The 18,854-nt window shown below is 38.7% G+C and overlaps 1 protein-coding gene and 1 long non-coding RNA gene across 2 annotated transcripts in view; one reads left to right on the top strand and one right to left on the bottom strand.

The window, feature by feature from the left end:
- The window catches only part of LOC132885463 (butyrophilin subfamily 1 member A1-like), a 223,389-nt gene extending 205,886 nt beyond the window's left edge, over positions 1 to 17,503 (top strand). Inside the window, exon 8 of the mRNA XM_060920155.1 lies at positions 16,665 to 17,503. Within this exon, the coding sequence (XP_060776138.1) occupies positions 16,665 to 17,212 (548 nt within the window). The 3' untranslated portion in view covers positions 17,213 to 17,503. The remainder of the gene's footprint in view (positions 1 to 16,664) is intronic.
- Positions 2,760 to 5,051, bottom strand: LOC132868272 (uncharacterized). Its single transcript, XR_009650823.1, has 4 exons — positions 4,207 to 5,051; positions 3,709 to 3,866; positions 3,180 to 3,241; positions 2,760 to 3,093 (listed from the first exon to the last, which is right to left on the bottom strand). It is a non-coding gene; the product is annotated as an uncharacterized LOC132868272 (long non-coding RNA).
- Positions 17,504 to 18,854: the final 1,351 nt, after the last annotated feature.

The raw sequence follows: 18,854 nt of genomic DNA, 5'->3' as shown, positions 1-18,854 counted from the left end.
TCACGATTTTCAGTTCTGAATAATTAAATATCGTTTTATTAATCAATAAACCCATGACTTTTATGAGATAGATCATAGTTTTCCTGATAACAAGACGACCTGTCAAAGCTATTTAGAACAGAACTTGCGATCAGAGATTCTGGTTTCTGGAACACTGCGTGGGTTGCCAATTCCGCTTTTTATAAGCGACTTTGGGGTTTCTTTTTTGTGAGCTCGCTTTAAAAAAAAATCAGAAGTCGTGGTTTGCGGGTTTTTGGGCTTGTGTTTCAGCGTTGTGACTTGTTTATAATTTTCTCCGTACACCGTCTCCCCTTTTACCTGCATACGATCCTAATCCATCAGAGGTGCTTGAACGAACTGTCTGTGCATTTGGCGAGTTCAATTTCCATAGTCCCCAGTTATCGACAGAAATTAGCCAGGGGGAAGGGGGAGATGTCAGTTAAAGTTAGCTACTGAGATTGACCAAAAGTTGAGCCTAACGTTGCCTCAAGTTAGCTACCTTTGGCAAACATAAATAAAACCCTCATCTTGTGCTCTAGTCATTATCATATTTTTATTATTAAAAACAAAATATCAAATAATACTGAAGAGGGGAAAAAATAATACTGATCTAAATATGTTGTGTTTTTAGACAGTATGTGTTTAAAACACATACTGTCTAAAAATAAAAACACAACATATTTAGATCAGTATTATTTTTCCCCTCTTCAGTATTATTTGATATTTTGTTTTTAATAATAAAAAATATGATAATGATTATGTTCACTGTAGTTAATTAGGGCCCGAGCCCTATGGGCGAAGGCCCTATTGTTCTTGTAAGAGTTCACTATTATTATTCTTCCGTCTTCTTCTTCCGTCTTCTTCTTCTTCTTTATTTTTCTCCGCTGTTGGGCCATTATCGGGGCACTTGCCATGGGCGAAAACGCACGAAATTTGGCGCCAGTTCCGAGAATTGCCACCGCTACTCAGAACCAGAAGCCCAAACTTGTAACAAATTGTAAATAAAAATGGAATGCAATAATTTACAAATCTCAAAAACTGATATTGTATTCACAATAGAACATAGACAACATATCAAATGTCGAAAGTGAGACATTTTGAAATTTCATGCCAAATATTTGCTCATTTGAAATTTCATGACAGCAACACATCTCAAAAAAGTTGGGACAGGGGCAATAAGAGGCTGGAAAAGTTAAAGGTACAAAAAAGGAACAGCTGGAGGACCAAATTGCAACTCATTAGGTCAATTGGCAATAGGTCATTAACATGACTGGGTATAAAAAGAGCATCTTGGAGTGGCAGCGGCTCTCAGAAGTAAAGATGGGAAGAGGATCACCAATCCCCCTAATTCTGCGCCGACAAATAGTGGAGCAATATCAGAAAGGAGTTCGACAGTGTAAAATTGCAAGGTGTTTGAACATATCATCATCTACAGTGCATAATATCATCAAAAGATTCAGAGAACCTGGAAGAATCTCTGTGCGTAAGGGTCAAGGCCGGAAAACCATACCGGGTGCACGTGATCTTCGGGCCCTTAGACGGCACTGCATCACATACAGGCATGCTTCTGTATTGGAAATCACAAAATGGGCTCAGGAATATTTCCAGAGAACATTATCTGTGAACACAATTCACCGTGCCATCCGCCGTTGCCAGCTAAAACTCTATAGTTCAAAGAAGAAGCCGTATCTAAACATGATCCAGAAGCGCAGACGTCTTCTCTGGGCCAAGGCTCATTTAAAATGGACTGTGGCAAAGTGGAAAACTGTTCTGTGGTCAGACAAATCAAAATTTGAAGTTCTTTATGGAAATCAGGGACACCGTGTCATTCGGACTAAAGAGGAGAAGGATGACCCAAGTTGTTATCGGCGCTCAGTTCAGAAGCCTGCATCTCTGATGGTATGGGGTTGCATTAGGGCGTGTGGCATGGGCAGCTTACACATCTGGAAAGACACCATCAATGCTGAAAGGTATATCCAGGTTCTAGAGCAACATATGCTCCCATCCAGACCACGTCTCTTTCAGGGAAGACCTTGCATTTTCCAACATGACAATGCCAAACCACATACTGCATCAATTACAGCATCATGGCTGCGTAGAAGAAGGGTCCGGGTACTGAACTGGCCAGCCTGCAGTCCAGATCTTTCACCCATAGAAAACATTTGGCGCATCATAAAACGGAAGATACGACAAAAAAGACCTAAGACAGTTGAGCAACTAGAATCCTACATTAGACAAGAATGGGTTAACATTCCTATCCCTAAACTTGAGCAACTTGTCTCCTCAGTCCCCAGACGTTTACAGACTGTTGTAAAGAGAAAAGGGGATGTCTCACAGTGGTAAACATGGCCTTGTCCCAACTTTTTTGAGATGTGTTGTTGTCATGAAATTTAAAATCACCTAATTTTTCTCTTTAAATGATACATTTTCTCAGTTTAAACATTTGATATGTCATCTATGTTCTATTCTGAATAAAATATGCAATTTTGAAACTTCCACATCATTGCATTCCATTTTTATTTACAATTTGTACTTTGTCCCAACTTTTTTGGAATCGGGGTTGTACAAAAAAATATGATTCAAACCAAGGTGCAAAGAGGCCCAGTTAGCTTATAATTTAGCTATACTGTATGTGTGAGCTTTAACTCCCATGCTTCGTACTTACTCAGATATGGCCCTTTAATGTTCCACATAAATCAGATCTTGCAGTGAAATGGCTTACATCACTATTTAACATGAATCACTCTCATACACACACATTGATTGCAAAAATATCACAGTATTTATTTCAAACCCCCCCAAACAAATAAAATAAACAAATGAAAATAATATCCGGGATTTTCTAACTCAGTCTATGGTACCATGTTCGTTGGCGCACTGTTGGAGCTCATATGTAACCCTCAGCTGGAGAAGAGTTAGTACTCTCAGTCCCTTGGAAACTCAGAAAGATGGTAGTAACAGTCCATTCAAACCTTCCATACACAGCGAGCAGGAGGAAGAAGAAAAACTCGGTCCATGTGCAGAAAGTCCCTGGCAGCTGCAAGTCCTGAGCACCTCTATTGCAGCAGCATGAGTGGCAATGTCTGAAGCACACTAACATTTGAAAGTCAAAATCTCAAATGAATACACTGATGAACGACCATGTGCATAATATTAGCATCCACAATACCTATACTCACTCAGAAACTTGTAAATAATCCCAGGCTTCCTACATGCAGCCCAACGCAGGTCTTCTTCGCTCCTGTGAAGGCGCACACTAGTCAGCTAACTCCATTTACATGCTTACAGTAGTAGCTTAGCAACTAACGGTAAGAACTAGCTCAGTCACCATACTCACTAAAACAGGGCTGGGCTGGGGCCACATGAGAAACAGAAAATTTAGTGGAGGGCCGGACCAAAAGGCTGAACTAAATTCTGCATAATATTAATTGTATTTCTTTATATAAAGCAGTAAATAACATTGTTTTTACAAGCTGCTAAGACTGGTAAGAGTATAGAAAAAACGAGGTTGCCTTACAGAAAATGTCATTTATTCAATCAAATTTCCCAAAACAATGGTTAACAAAATGTGAACGTTTGTACCATTTTTTTTCAGTCACATTCACCCCAAAACACAATAAAGACATCACAATATTGTCTTTCTACTTCAAATATCAAGCAAGATACATCATATTATAATAATGATGTCCACATTTGTAGTCTAATCACCTCATTTGGTGTTTTTCAGTTTTTTATTTGTTCAGTGAGAGAAATCTAGTCTCTGTTGGTCTTTAACGAGTGCATCAGAGTCAGGTTGAATGTCTGAGGTGGAGATGCGAAGCACAGCTGACAGATGATCATCAGTCAATTCGGTGTAGGAATCAGATCTTTTTTTTTATTAAATTCAAACATAAACAGAATTATTTTATATTACAACATAAAAGCACACCTCCTCTGAAAATATAATCTAAAAAGAAAACTTATAAAATATATATATATATTATATATATCTACACTATTTTTAAAATGGAAAAAAAAGCAAGGGGTTTATGAAAGGTTAACTTGTGCTATGAATGTGTACAGTATATTTGCATGGGGATTATTTATATATTTCAGACATTTTTGTAACAAGGACAGTTCATTCTTAAGAGCAGGCCATGAAGGGAGGGATTTGGCATATCGACACTTGTGTATGTAATATTTTGTCAAAATAATGAGATTATTCACCAAAAAGTAGGAATCAGATCTACAGATCGGCTCGGGCTCCGGCGCCTGCTGGTGACGTCACACTATGTGATTGGCTGGACCGTTTGAAGGATGACGTACAAGTTTGTGGTTGGTCTGGACAAATTACGGAAGTAGTTATCGCGGGATTAGGTTTCGTGGGATTTCATGTCATGTTCATGTCGCGCGCATTGCGTTTTTGTTGAACACAACTTCAAAATAAAAGCAATGCACATTCAGTCCATGCATGAGGTCAAATTAGAAAATACGTTTATTTTGTAATTTCTAATCAGAGGTGGGTAGTAACACGCTACATTTACTCCGTTACATTTACTTGAATAACTTTTTGGATGAATTGTACTTGTAAGAGTAGTTTTAATGCAGCTTACTTTTACTTGAGTATATTTGTGAAGAAGGAGCGGTACTTTTACTCCGTTACATTGGGCTATATTCTGCTCATTACTCGCTACTTTATTTTTATTGATCCGTGCGATGCGTGGTCTGTTTATGTTTTGTCGAGACTTCCAGCAGAGGCTCTGTCACATGACCGCATCTCACCGATCACATGTAGCAGCCAGAGCCATAGTGGGAGGAGCTATGGTTTAACTCCGTTTCAAACAGAGCCAAGCCGCCGCGCGCGCCCGCACACACAATTCCCGCAGCAAGAGCAGTCCAGGTGGAAAAGAGCCCGGAAGCAGAAGAAAAATGGCAGAGACAGCAGCCAGCGTTTCTCATCAAGCCGAAGAGGCACACCCCTGGCCACACATACAAACCATGTTCACTCTCCAAACAACAACAAATAATAGTTATGTTATGCGGTGTCACAATGTGTCTCCCCGAACCAGTGGACGTTTCAGCTTATAAAAACTCAGCGTCGAATTTGAGGAAACACATTGCGGTCAGTAGGCTGTGTGCTTTTGGCTGTCTTCGTAGGCAGACGTTAGCCCTGTTGTAACATCATAAATAACCAGGGTTTCCCATACATAGACCATTGTGTTGCGCAGCGCCACACAATCAGACTCGCGATTTTGAAAAAAAAAAAAAATTCCGTTGCGTATTGTTCCGTTCATTCATAGTGCTCTTTCTTCTCATTCACGCGCACGCACACAGAGACGGAGAGGCGTGTCCACAGGCCTGCCGGTGCGCATATACCCGGACTGGAAGTAGGCCTGTTAGGCTAATTAAAAAAACGCAGCCTTCCCGATTCGCCTCCGACCCCTTATTTTAAAAGGTAGCCTACGTCGTGCTCGTGATGAGCTTTATCATAGCCTCCTTGGCTTACAGGAAATGGACATCCCTGAGTCAGGCTATAAACCAATTTTGATGCAGACAGCAGCAGCTTGACGCGAGGAACCGGCCTTATTGCATTATCCCGTTTATCCCGCTTCAGCAATCACTTCCCTTACGATAGGGCACTGGAGTTTTTTTTTTCAGGAAGCCACGCAGAATTAAATGTTCTGATAGGGCATGCAGGCTTTGCACCAATTAGGGTAATGCTTTTTCATTATTGTTAGTTGCCTTGGTGTTACCTTAAGTGGTTTCTTACATCTAATTATGATATTTTATTATTTTGTTGTTACATTATACTATTTATTTCATTTTAGTATTGGTTGAGGTAAGTGTTGAGTTCAATATTTAAAATAAAAACCTCCAGCTTGTTTTTTGCAATTTATTCCTTGAATGTCAACTAAAGAATGATTGAAAGATTGCCACCAAAAAGGCAAAAAAACTAAGGTAAAAACCAGAGATGCACCGATTGACCAGCTGCTGATCGGAATCGGCCGATTTTCACGTGATCGGCCATGACCGGCAACCGGCCGGGCAAAATTAAAATATGCCAATTTTCTGCCGATCAAAACTTGTGTATCACATAGAGATGAAAGTGGAAATACTTGTAATTCGCAACTAAAAAGACTGCAGCTACACGGGCAGCTTGAACATGCTTTCTAGTGCGATTGTGTTGCGCAGAACAGTGTCAGTCCTGCGCGCCTAACAAGCTCCAGCGCGCGCGCCATTAACAACAAAAAAATTCACTATTATATATCCAAATATAGTGATTTTTTTTGTGCCAGATATTGGATGTGAAAAGAAGAAAATGTTTGTGGTTGTGTGGATTTCCCATTACAGGAATTAATACGTTAGCCTATTACCAAACATCTAGTTAGATCTGTACAAAGAGAGAGAGAAAAAAAATGCCTTTTTGTAGGGCTGCACGATTATGGAAAAAATTATAATCACGATTATCTTGATAAAAATTGTAATCACGATTATTAATCACAATTATTCTTGATGTTAGGGAAATCACTTAAGTTTTATTTCACTATATTCAAACAAACAATATGAACAGCTTTCAGTGCAGAATGAAATTTAAAAGAGAAATTCTGATTTCCAAATGACAAATAAATGAAATTTATCCAAGAAATTACCAAAGGATGAAGGAACTGAAAACTCAATTGCAACAATTACATAGCATTATACTGAGGCCTACAAGTTTTTAGCTAGAAAGACCAGCCTATCAACATGCTCTGGCTTTAAACATGAGCAAAGGCAGGTCACAGCATTGCCTCCAGTGCTAAATAGTCTGTTGTTCCGACATAGTTAGCTTTTCTCTCTCACCTCAATCTGTTACCTACTCTCACGCCATTACGGGGCGAACCGACGCATGTAAGGTTTCATTACTGTGACTTGGCTTGCTTGCTTATTTAGGCGGAGTAATGAAACCTTACATGCATTGGTTCGTCCCCTAATGGTTTGGCGGAGTACTGGTCAAAAAGTGCTTGATCAGATACGCAGCAGAGCTCGCATTTTAAATGGAAATAAATCGCAATTTTCATTTAATTTAATCGTGGCAGCAAAAATCACGATTTTCGATTAAATTCGATTAATTGTGCAGCCCTACCTTTTTGTTTGTTTTACAACCTTGGTTGCACTTGATTCCATTGGAAATTACTCTACAAATACACATTTGACAAAGATGATAGAATGGCTATGGTATAAGTATGACTGGAAATTATTTTTGTATTTTGATACTGAATGAAGAAATGGGTTGTTCTATAAGGCACAAGTTTTCAGATCTAAATAGGCTTATGAAAGTGTGTTCCATAGCAGTAGGCAAATAATATATGAGGGGCAAGTTGTTTTTGTGCCAGATATTGGATGGGAAAAGAAAAAATGTTTGTGTGAATTTCCTATTTCAGGAATTAATATGTTAATACCAAACATGAAGAAAGAGTTTACAAAGAACAATGTCTTTTTGTTTGTTTTCAACCTTTGAGGTGTTGAAAATTTATTACTGAAAATCTGGCAGAATGTTCTATTAAAGAAAAGATAAAAAGAAAATAGTCTTTGTGTGTGCTGTGAAGTGGTTTGAAAAAATGAAATCGGTATCGGCAGGTCACACTCCATGGAAAATCGGAATCGGCCCAAAAAATTGCAATCAGTGCAAAATTACTCACCAAAATTGAAGTTAAAGTTTAGTTTTTACTAAAAACTAACCAAAATTGAAGTTAAAGTTTAGTTTTTACTAAAAACTAAACTTTAACTTCAATTTTGGTGAGTAATTTTCATAAATTTAAAAGACAGGTTTTCCACCAACATCAAGCCCAGCAAACTAATGGCCTGCCCTGTAATGTAAAGTTGGGTCGAGGAATGAAACCAGGCAGGGTTCTGGTAAAAATTGTTTTAGCTGTCTTCTCTTAAAGAACTTAAAAGAATTTAGATTGAACTGAATAATCTCAAATGTTTCTTGTAGCTTTAAAATAGTCCCAGCAGGTGACTCTGAAGAAAAATACTGTGTGTTTGAACACTGCCCGCTGTAAACACTTTACATACACTCCAATGACCAACTCCACCGACTGCCAAGATAACCACCGTGCACGAATCCTTCATCGGCACAGTGGAGCACCACAAATTGCTACCTGGTCTGTGGGAAACACCGATATCTGTAAAATACATCGTTTTGTGGAAATGTATTGACGCACTGCGGCCTCAGACGGCAAGATAACAACACACACACACCACAGAACCAAAAAATAAAACTACAAAAAATCTTCCTAACAATCACTTTTTATTGATGTGAAACCAAAAAATGCTCATGAAAATAAGGTTGCTCGCCTAATGTCAGCTCCTCAATAGCGTTACAGTTGTACACAGCTCTGGTCAAAAACTGGGACTGCAAGACTGGTGAAAACTTACTAAATAACAAAACGCATAACATATCGTTTGTGAAATCTCCATTTTTCAAGCTACTGTATTTGTTGTGGATTAGAGGGATTTTTGAAGACTTTAGGTGTTTTTTTTCTGAGATTTGTTTTATTATTTGTCTACAAGTGCTTGTTCACAAAAGGAAGGGCATTAGCTTGACCGCTTGCTAGCAATCCCCACCACCACCCAGCCAAGCTGGGCACTGGCAGCTGGTTAGCAACCTTTCTGCTGGTTACTTCCACTTGCCAACTCCTCTGCGAGATGGATCCAGTAAACAACTTTTTGGGAGATGAAAGGATTAACATCGTTGATCGCATCTTACAGGATTATTTCCAGTCTTTTTCGTACGAGGAGATATTAAGTGTGATGTTCAGCTGCTGTTAAAGCTAAACAGTCACTTCACGGCGTGAACATGCATGTGCGCGCACACACACACAGTGTTATGGTTTATGTGCAGACTGCCTTTTTCTTTGTAACCTCTACCCATTGTTTTATGTTACTTTGTAAAGATTTAATTAATTAATATTTAATTTATTATTGTTTTCACCTGTTCATGGCTAAAAGGTCACAGCTTCACAGTGCAAAATTGAGAGCGAGCTGCTGTTAAAGCTGAACAGTCACTTCATGGAGTGAATGTGCACACAGTGTTATGGTTTATGTGCAGACTGCCTTGAGCTTCTTGTTGTTGTTAATACACAGAACTACACACACACAGTTTGTGTGAAATATATATGAAATCTCTGCCTGTTGTGACATCCTGATCAATAAACAAAAGTTACTCAGTACTTGTAGTTTTTTCACTTAGTACTTTTTACTCTTACTCAAGTAATTAATTGGATGACTACTTTTTACTTTTACTTGAGTAATATTATTCTAAAGTAACAATACTCTTACTTGAGTACAATTTTTGGCTACTCTACCCACCTCTGTTTCTAATTAACCTTACGCGGGCCGGTCAGAATGAACCAAAGGGCCGGATGCGGCCCGCGGGCCATAAAATGCCCAGGTCTGCACTAAAACGTCTCCCAACGCAGCCCACACTCCTCTGGTTAGAGTTACACAAAGTCGCAATCCCACTGGGTTTTTAATTCTTCCAAAAAAAGTATTTCCAAAGAATAAAATGAACTTAAAACAGGTATTATCCTCTTTTTCTCTCCTCGCTCCGTGTCGTCATGTCTGAACTAAGTCCCGCCCCTCACAAAATCCGACAGGGCAAAAGTCTATCCCCCGCAGAAAACAGACATGAGAAGTTCAAGATCTGCTCTAAACGTGGGGTATTTGAACACTTTAACAAAAATACAGTTTCCTCTTTTAATGCATAAAATAAATCACATAAGTAATAAATGAGGTGATATTTTATAAACCAGGGCAACCCTACATTGCAGATAACAACAAAAAAAATACAAAAGGATGAACTAAAATTAGCAGGGGGCTGCATTATGATCCCAAAATACCACATTTATAACTTTATACATTTAAAATGATGTGGGCCGAGGGACATTAAAGGGCGTATTATAGGGATTAAATGAATAATTTAAACACATTGTACACACATTACAGATATGCAGATATTGACGCTGCTTCTTTATTGACTTTATTGATCATAGAATTGTTTTAATACGAATGAACACTTCATTAGTAAGGTCACATGACCATATAAATACATGTACATATTCATTTGAAAGATAAAGGACTTACCCAGTGAATCTGTGAGCAGTAACTAGTGAATGGTGATGTCAAAGCAAGAAGTAGATTTCATTAACTTACCGTATTTACCGGACTATAGAGCGCATCAGCATATACGCCGCACCCACTAAATTTTAAAAGAAAAAAATATTTTTACATTACATTAACCGCACCAGACTATAAGCCGCAGATATATACGTTGTGAATGAGATTTACACAAAGATTTTGTAAATGTTTGTTTACATACTTTGTTTCCAAACGGTGCCTGTAACACGGCAGTAAAACGGCTGATCGAACAAAACAGAAAAGTCATTAATGTTTTTATTCATCCTCCTCCTGTGCACTGAAACCACTGAAGTCGTCTTCAGTGTCGGAGTTGAAGAGCCTCAGAACATCTCCGTCACACACCTTTTCAGTCTCTCCGTTGGTGTCGCTCTCAATGTCACTTTCATCTCCAGGCACAGTTACCGACGAAGTTGCGCTGTCACTTTGATCTCGAGGCACAGTTACCGATGAAGTTGCGCTGTTCTCTCCACGCAGCAGTCCAGCCTTTCGAAACCCCTTGGTGATCGTCAGGGGCGTATCACCCGTGGGGGATGCGTACGTTTCATCCCCCCCACTTTTGTTGAAACACAATTTCATCCCCCGCACTTTTGTCAGATTAAAATGACATCATTATGAAAATTATACAGCTTCTATAAAATGTGTAACAAGGAAGTAAACTATTGCCATAACGTTAGACAAAAAACAGCCACGCAACGGACTCAACAGTTTTTCTCACCCGACCAATCAGCAGTTGCGTGAATATAATAGCCAGTTTGCGTAGCGTGCCGAAAGCGCTCAATAATACAGTATCTGTCTGCAGAGCCAACACCAGTTTTACCGCTCCTGATTCACCGTTCCAGGTTTGACGTCGCATGCGGTGCTTACTGTGCCTGGCTCTGCAGACAGACCCTTCTCAAAGCACTTGCGATGTCATCGTTCAAACAGTTGTCCCAGGTGCCATGCCCTAAAAGATTGTGTTAATAGTAGTTACTAGTTGTAAAGTCAGTTGAGGCAAGTTTTTTATTACGAGTGTGTGTTTGTACCAAGTCTACTTTTCATGCATTATAACTGCTTATCACTTTTTAGAAGAGTTTTTCAGTTGAGATTTAAAGGCATTTCAAATCGAATGAATGTTCAATAATTGTTGTACAGTAATGTTATTTGGCCATTAAGTGTTTGTTGTATGTGTAGTCTATTGCATCATTTTCAAATTTTATGCATTAAACCTGATGTAATGCATGATGCAAACAAGTTTTGTACACGAGTTTGAATAATTAAAGACATTAAAAGCAGGAACTGCCCCGTCTTATTTGAATGCTATACTAAAGAGGTCCTTCCAAGATGCTGCGCTTCTCCAACATGAACTGATTAGCCATGCCTCCTACTCACACAAAGCGATCCCAGTCCAAACTGTTATGCATGATGGTGTATGATCTATACACTGTGTGTGACTTCTTGGGCTATGTGAAGTTTTTGGTTTTGTTTATATCAGTGTATACCAGTGTAGGCAGCAATACTGACATCTCTGTTATAGAACAGTATCCGGTTACCTAGAATTATCACTCAATACTTTTTGCCTTCACTTACTGAATAATTACATAGCCCTGGCAGTAACAACACCAAAACCCAACATGATAGATCTCTGCATGAAATGCAGAACTTGGCTGGAGTCAACTGGATTTATAGGCTTTCTGCTGTCCTCCCTTTCATTTGCATCCATGGACCATGGGTATGAAAAAGTTCCATATCGGTCATTGACAGTACATCACAGTGTACACGCCGGGCGTGTATATAGCCATAAACCGATTTCTAATGATATGGCTTCCCCATTCCAGAACACCCCCACTTTTGGAAAGCTTGATACGCCCCTGGTGATCGTGGATTCTTTCACACTGCTCCACCCTTTTAGGATCCACTTGCAGGCCTCAGAAAAGAATGCTCTTCGCATGCGGCCAGTTTTTGTGAATGATTTCTCACCGCTGGTCATCCAAGCCTCCCACTCACTTGGGAGTGCCGTTTTAAATGCACGATTCACACTGATGTCGAGTGGCTGCAAAAACTCAGTTGTACCTCCAGGAATCACAGCTGGAATTGAGTTTGTTCTCTTGATGGCTGCTTTCACAGAATCTGTTATATGGGCCCTCATACTGTCCAAAACAAGCAATGATTTTTTTCCGGTGAAAAAATCCTCCCGGGCGCTTACTGTAGCACTCCGTCAGCCATTCAGTCATTAGGCTTTCTATCATCCACCCTTTTTTGTTAACTTTAACGACTACGCCTTTTGGAAATTTTTCTTTTGGCATAGTCATCCGCTTGAAAATCACCATCGGTGGAAGCTTCTGTCCGGATGCGGAACAGCTCAAAACACGCGTGAAATGCGTTCTCTCGTGGCCAGTTGTTTTCATCATAATGGATGACGCCCCTGTCTTGTTAACAGTTCTAGTTAAAGGTACTTCATCCATATTTATGATGATGTCTGGTCCAATGGAATTTTTGGCTAGTTTTGTTTCAATAAATTTGTGGAAGTTTGCAACTTTTTCTTCATAGTCGGGAGGGAGTTGCTGACAGACAGTCATCCGTGCCCTGATGGACAGATCTTTTCGTCTCATAAATCTAAAACACCATGACAGTCCACCTTTAAAATCTTCAATACCCATTTCGCTTGCAATTGTTTTAGCTTTCAGTCGGATTTGCACGGTGGATACACCCCGGCCATCTGCTCTCTGTGTGTTCACCCAGTCCTCAAGAACATTTTCAAGTTTAGGCCATCTGCTTTTATGACCTCTGAAAGCCTTTGTTGTTCTTTGGCATTGAATCAGTTCTTCACGCTGCCATCTCCAACGTCTCACCATTGATTCATTAACGCCAAGCTTACGTGCAGCAGCTCTATTTCCTTCCTGGAGAGACAGATCGATAGCTTTCAACTTAAAAGCTGCATCATATGCTTTTCTTCGTGTACTTTCCACGATGAGGGTGTGAAATATTTTCCGTTCGTGCCTGTCGTGCTGCTTGCGTCATCATCTTTATATTGACCTCTTGCGTCTGTCATGTTTTTGTGCCCCCTGATGGCAGTTAGTGAAGAAAAATCTATAGATAAGCCGCATTGTTGTACAAGCCGCAGGGTTCAAAGCGTGGGGAAAAAAGTAGCGGCTTATAGTCCGGTAAATACGGTACTTATTCACCAATATTTTTTAGATTTCATCATTTAATGATTTTCACAAAGCTGCTGTTCAGTAAAATTGTAAATTCTAAAAAGGGAATATTTTCAGCTCTATAGCAGTTCAAACCTGATGTTAATAGCAACGATATTCAGAAAATTATGGCAGATTTACCTTCGAAAATCAACAAATCTGTCGACTCAGCCGGTTTGACAAGGAGAAAAAACTGGACAAGTTATTTATGGAGTTGGTGAGAAAAATGACAAGAAAAATGTCTGCATGTGCAGCAGTGAACTGTACAAACTGTCAGGTCAAAGGTTGTGGACGGACATTTCACCTGCGAGTGTTGATAGTGTGATCATTTTTACACGTGTGTGCACAGCACCGTTTGTGCGGATAAAAGTCGCATTTGTTTGTCACATCATTTGCCAAGTTCTATTTCTCATTGCATTTGTTTCACACATTAAAGGTTACACCATTTACTAAACACTGTGCGGTTTTAAAAAGAAAAAGCATCAAAATTGAGTTGTTTGTGTCTAAAATGACGGTGAATTATGTGACCAATAAACACTGTTAAGACATGACTGTGAGAATGAAGTGAAAATGGCAAATAACACGAGAAAATAATCCTGTTTCAGCAACTGTCCAAAATAGAAAGGAAATATTGTACAGCCTTTGTGTTTGTATAATCATAATAATAATAGATAGATAGATAGAGCGGCGGCTACAATTATCGACACCTTAACGATCTTTTGGCCGTTGCAAAAGTAGGAAAGACTTTCAATATGTAAATTGTGCATGAATAATGACTCAAACTTCCACTGGAAAAAAAGAAAAAGTTGATTCCTGATTACTGAGCGTATCAGATCACGTGACACCGTTCCACAATTATCGACATCCAGATGATTATTTACATTAAAAAATAGTCGGTATGTGGTATTAACAAAACAGTTTTTATTTCAAATTAGTTTTACATTGGCTTATATTTAGTACAAAATATCTTTTTATATAAATATATGGATGTCGGTGTTTACGTAAATGAGGAAGTAATTCTAATGTTTGTAAACAAATGAACTGATAATGTTGAACATGTCAGAAAATCTTTTTGTTCCACTTTAAGTATTCTCATCGATCACATTTTGTTCGCCATTCATTGTTTGTATTAATTTCTAGTTTTGTCGTTTACCAATAAATCTCAACAAGCAATTGACATTGTAACCGCATGAAAATCTGGGTCAAAGGTCGCATGTCATTCCTCGAACCAAAATATAAAATGTCTACTGATATTGTAATATGTGGTCGATATTTACAACAAACTGCAAAAAAAAAAATTCTGAATGGAATCGAAAAATCTGAATATTTCAAGCATGTAATTTTTTATATGTTAGGAATTTAATTCTGCTCTAATTCTATCTTTTGCAACTGGATTCCAAATACTCGATAAACATTCCATTCTGTTATCAATCAGAAAAAAATTATTACAAATCACAGCACTTTTATATTTTTTTAAGTACTTCATCTACTTCAACAATGTTACACAAAGATCGATCCATAACAGTTGTAAATGTCCCTTAATTCCACAGGGTGTCGATAATGGTGGACACCAGTGAAAGTGATCACTATTCAAATCATTAGTTTTCTTTTGTTTCAGACATGTAAAAGTTTTTTCCTTTACCTGACATGTTTCGACGGTGTAACTTCCGTCTTCATCAGAGGGTCAATATTGACAGGGAGGTCACACCGTCGAAACATGTCAGGTAAAGGAAAAAACTTTTACATGTCTGAAACAAAAGAAAACTAATGATTTGATTTAATAAGAAGACATAATGAATGTAACATATCTACTAAACGAAAGTGATCACTATTATCGACACCTCACGTGACTCTCAAACACGCGTTTAGATACAAAATGGCGACTGTCAAATAAGAGTCAGAAACAAAGTTGGTTTCCACAAGGAGATCATGAAATATCAGTGAATTTGATCAGTAAAAACATGTCCATGATCTTTCCACCATGCTTACCTGCGATGATAACGTCCGGGTTTTCCTCAAATTGCTGATCGTACTAAAAAAATTCCATCTCAGGTAACGAGCTGCGTCATCAGACGACATGATCAAAGGGTGAGGCGGGTCTTCCGGTTGATTAATTAACCAAAAATAACTGTTATCACTGAAACTCACCTTTGTAAAATTGTTTTTATTGGTAAATCTGAAAAGGTATCAATAATTATGGACTGTCGATAATTGTAGCCGCTGCTCTAGACAGATAGAAAGGAAGAAAAAATATACGAACGAGAAAGATCCACTGTATAAGAGAAACTGAAATAATCTCCATAAAAATAATTATAGGAGTTAAAGAGCCGTTCAAAAAAAAAAAAAATCAGAGACTGAACTGGAAAAGGGAAAAACCAATAACAGTGAAGCGGAGTGCGATAAATATCTGTAAGGAATGGGGGAATAAAGTGGAGAAAATAAGAGGAGGGAATGAAAGAGGAAAGTCAGGAGATACTTTTCTTGGGGCAAATTTGACTGGATACGACGCTTTAACACATAAACCAAATACACGTGATGTGAGCGGTAAGATGGCGGCCAGGTGGCTTCACTCATCTCGACAGCAGGGGATGGGCTCTGAGCCCTCCAGATTTTACACAGAGCTCAATGACACACACACACACGATTCCACTTTCGCTTTTATCCAGTAATGTTACTCCGACACCAAACTGATGACGTCATCAACTAAATGCCTCCAGATAATAAAATCTCTCACAATGCTGTGTGTAAATAGTTTATTTTGGGAATATTATACACACTCGCCTACAAGCTAATGAAGGTGTGTCTCTCTCCTTCCCTCTCCCAGTGCGCTTTTAAACTTACACACACAGGGAACCTGAAAACTGATCAATTACCGTACCATAGTAAAATAATGAGCTCAGTGGCCTTACTGAAGTCAAAGGCTGAAGAAATTGTGGAATCTTATCAGTAAACTCTGACAACAAAACTGTCTGGAGAAAAGCAGGTGAAACAGATCCTGCTAAAATGACGGTGTTGTATTTCATAGGAAAAATCTATTGAGTGTGGAATTCACCCAGCAGAGAGTTTAGACCATGATGCTTTTCAGATCTACAGCAACATGCTGTCTACAGGTTCGACAGTCAGCATTTGTTCATTATTCAGTAAAAATGCTGTGAAAACGACAGACATTTGGAACAGTGTGGACAAGTTCTCTTTTTACAAGAGATCATTTAAAAATGTTGAATTATTTAATCTTCTACAAATCCTCTCATAAATCCGAATGAATCTGATCCACTGGATGATGATTTAATCTTTTTTACCTGCAAACTCACATCACACACTGTGTGTTTCTCTCAGTGGATGTGACTCTGGATCCTGATACAGCTCATCCCAAATTCATCCTGTCTGCTGATGGAAAACAAGTGAGATGTGGAGACGAGCGGCAGAATCTCACTGATACACCACAGAGGTTTAATTACTATCTCGGTATTGTGGGAAAGCAGAGTTTCTCCTCAGGGAGATTTTATTATGAGGTGCAGGTCAGAGGGAAAACTGAGTGGAGATTAGGAGTTGTGAGAGAGAACATTAACAGGAAGGAGAGGATTACACTGGAACCTCAGAATGGAGTCTGGACTGTGGCACTGTGGAATGAGAATGAGTACTGGGCTAATGCTGGTCCCCGTGTCCCCCTCACACTGAGAGAGAAGGTGGAGACGGTGGGGGTGTTTGTGGATTATGATGAGGGTCTGGTCTCCTTTTATGATGTGAAGTCCAGATCTCATATCTATTCTTTCACTGGTCAGTCTTTCACTGAGAAACTCTATCCATTCTTCAGTCCTTGGCCAAATGCTGGAGGTAAAATCGCAGCCCCACTGATCATCTCTCCTGTATTTAAACCTGAATGAATTTTCACCTCACAGATTTAATCATCTATTAAATGATGAGAATAAAAAATATTTTACTTTTTCTGGTGAATGTTAGAAAGACATTTTCCCTTTTAAAGTGCTGTACAGTTTATTTTAATGCCTGGGGTTTGTTTTCTCATCAATAAATAATTTGAATCCTACAGTCTGTTTTTTACACATTATGATTGTGGAAGTTTGTCATTGCGAATCAAATCTGAATAAAGCTGATTTACAGTTCACACTGAGATTTACTGCAGAATTGAATCTGATCAATAAAATGGATGAAGTTCAGCTGCTGATGTCTGTGTAGATAAAACCCAACACCACTGTGTTTCTCCTTCACACTTCATCACACACAAACACCATCAACCTCAGCTTTTATTTACAAACAAACACTGCATTCTCTTCTTTACATAAATAAATAAACTACATGAATAAATATTTTTGTGATCACTTGGCGCACTCACAATAGCATTTAAGACCGTTTTTGTTAAATGCTAGCACGCTAATGCTAGTGTCTGAAAGCGTTTCTGTTAACAGTTAGCACACTAATGCTAGTTTGACAGTGTTTTTGTTAAGTTAGCATGCTAACGCTAGTGATTGAAAGCATTTTTCTAACGGTGTGCTAACGCTAGTGTTTGAAAGCGTTTTAACAGTTAGCGTGCTCGCACTAGAGTTTGACAGCATTTTGTTAACAGTTAACGCACTATCATGTTTGACAGTGTTTTTGTTAAGTTAGCACAGTAACGTTAAAGTTTCACAGCATTTTTGTTCACAGTTAGAGCGCTAATTGTTTTTGAAACCGTTTTTGTTATCACACTAACGTTCGTGTTTGAAAGCGTTTTTGTTAAGCTAGCACATTAACGCTAGAGATTGACAACATTTTTGTTCAGTAAGCATGCTAACGTGAGTTTGATAGCGTTTTTGTGAAGATGCTCATTTCTGTTCAGTTAGCGCACTGATGCTCATTTTTCTTCACCGCGTGCTAACATTAGTTTGACAGCGTGTTTGTTTACAGTTAGCATGCTGATGCTCATTTTTTGAAAGGTGTTTTTATTCACAGTTAGCACGCTAATGCTAGAGATTGACAACATTTTTGTTCAGTAAGCATGCTAACGTGAGTTTGATAGCGTTTTTGTGAAGATGCTCATTTCTGTTCAGTTAGCGCACTGATGCTCATTTTTGTTCACCGCGTGCTAACATTAGTTTGACAGCGTTTGTTTACAGTTAGCATGCTGATGCTCATTTTTTGAAAGGTGTTTTTATTCACAGTTAGCACACTAATGCTAGCGTTTGAAAGTGTTTTTGTTGAACGTTAGCATGCTAACAGTCGAGTTTGACAGCATTTTAACAGTTAGCGTTCTAATGTTTAAGTTTGACAGCATTTTTGTTAAACGTTAGTACACTAATATGATTGTTTGACAGTTTTTGTTAAGTTAGTGTGCTGACACTTGTATTTGACTTTTAACATTTAGCAGACTAACGCTAGAGTTTGACAGTGTTTTTGTTAAGTTTGTGCATTAATGTTAAAGTTTGACAGCATTTTTATTTACAGTTAGCGTGCTGATGCTTGTTTTTGAAAGCATTTTTGTTAATAGCACGCTAACACTCGTGCTTGGCAGCATTTTTGTTAACAGTTAGC

Source organism: Neoarius graeffei, chromosome 1 (assembly GCF_027579695.1).
Source record: "Neoarius graeffei isolate fNeoGra1 chromosome 1, fNeoGra1.pri, whole genome shotgun sequence".
Classification (NCBI taxonomy): Eukaryota; Metazoa; Chordata; class Actinopteri; order Siluriformes; family Ariidae; genus Neoarius; species Neoarius graeffei.
This window is presented reverse-complemented; position numbering and strand designations above follow the sequence as displayed.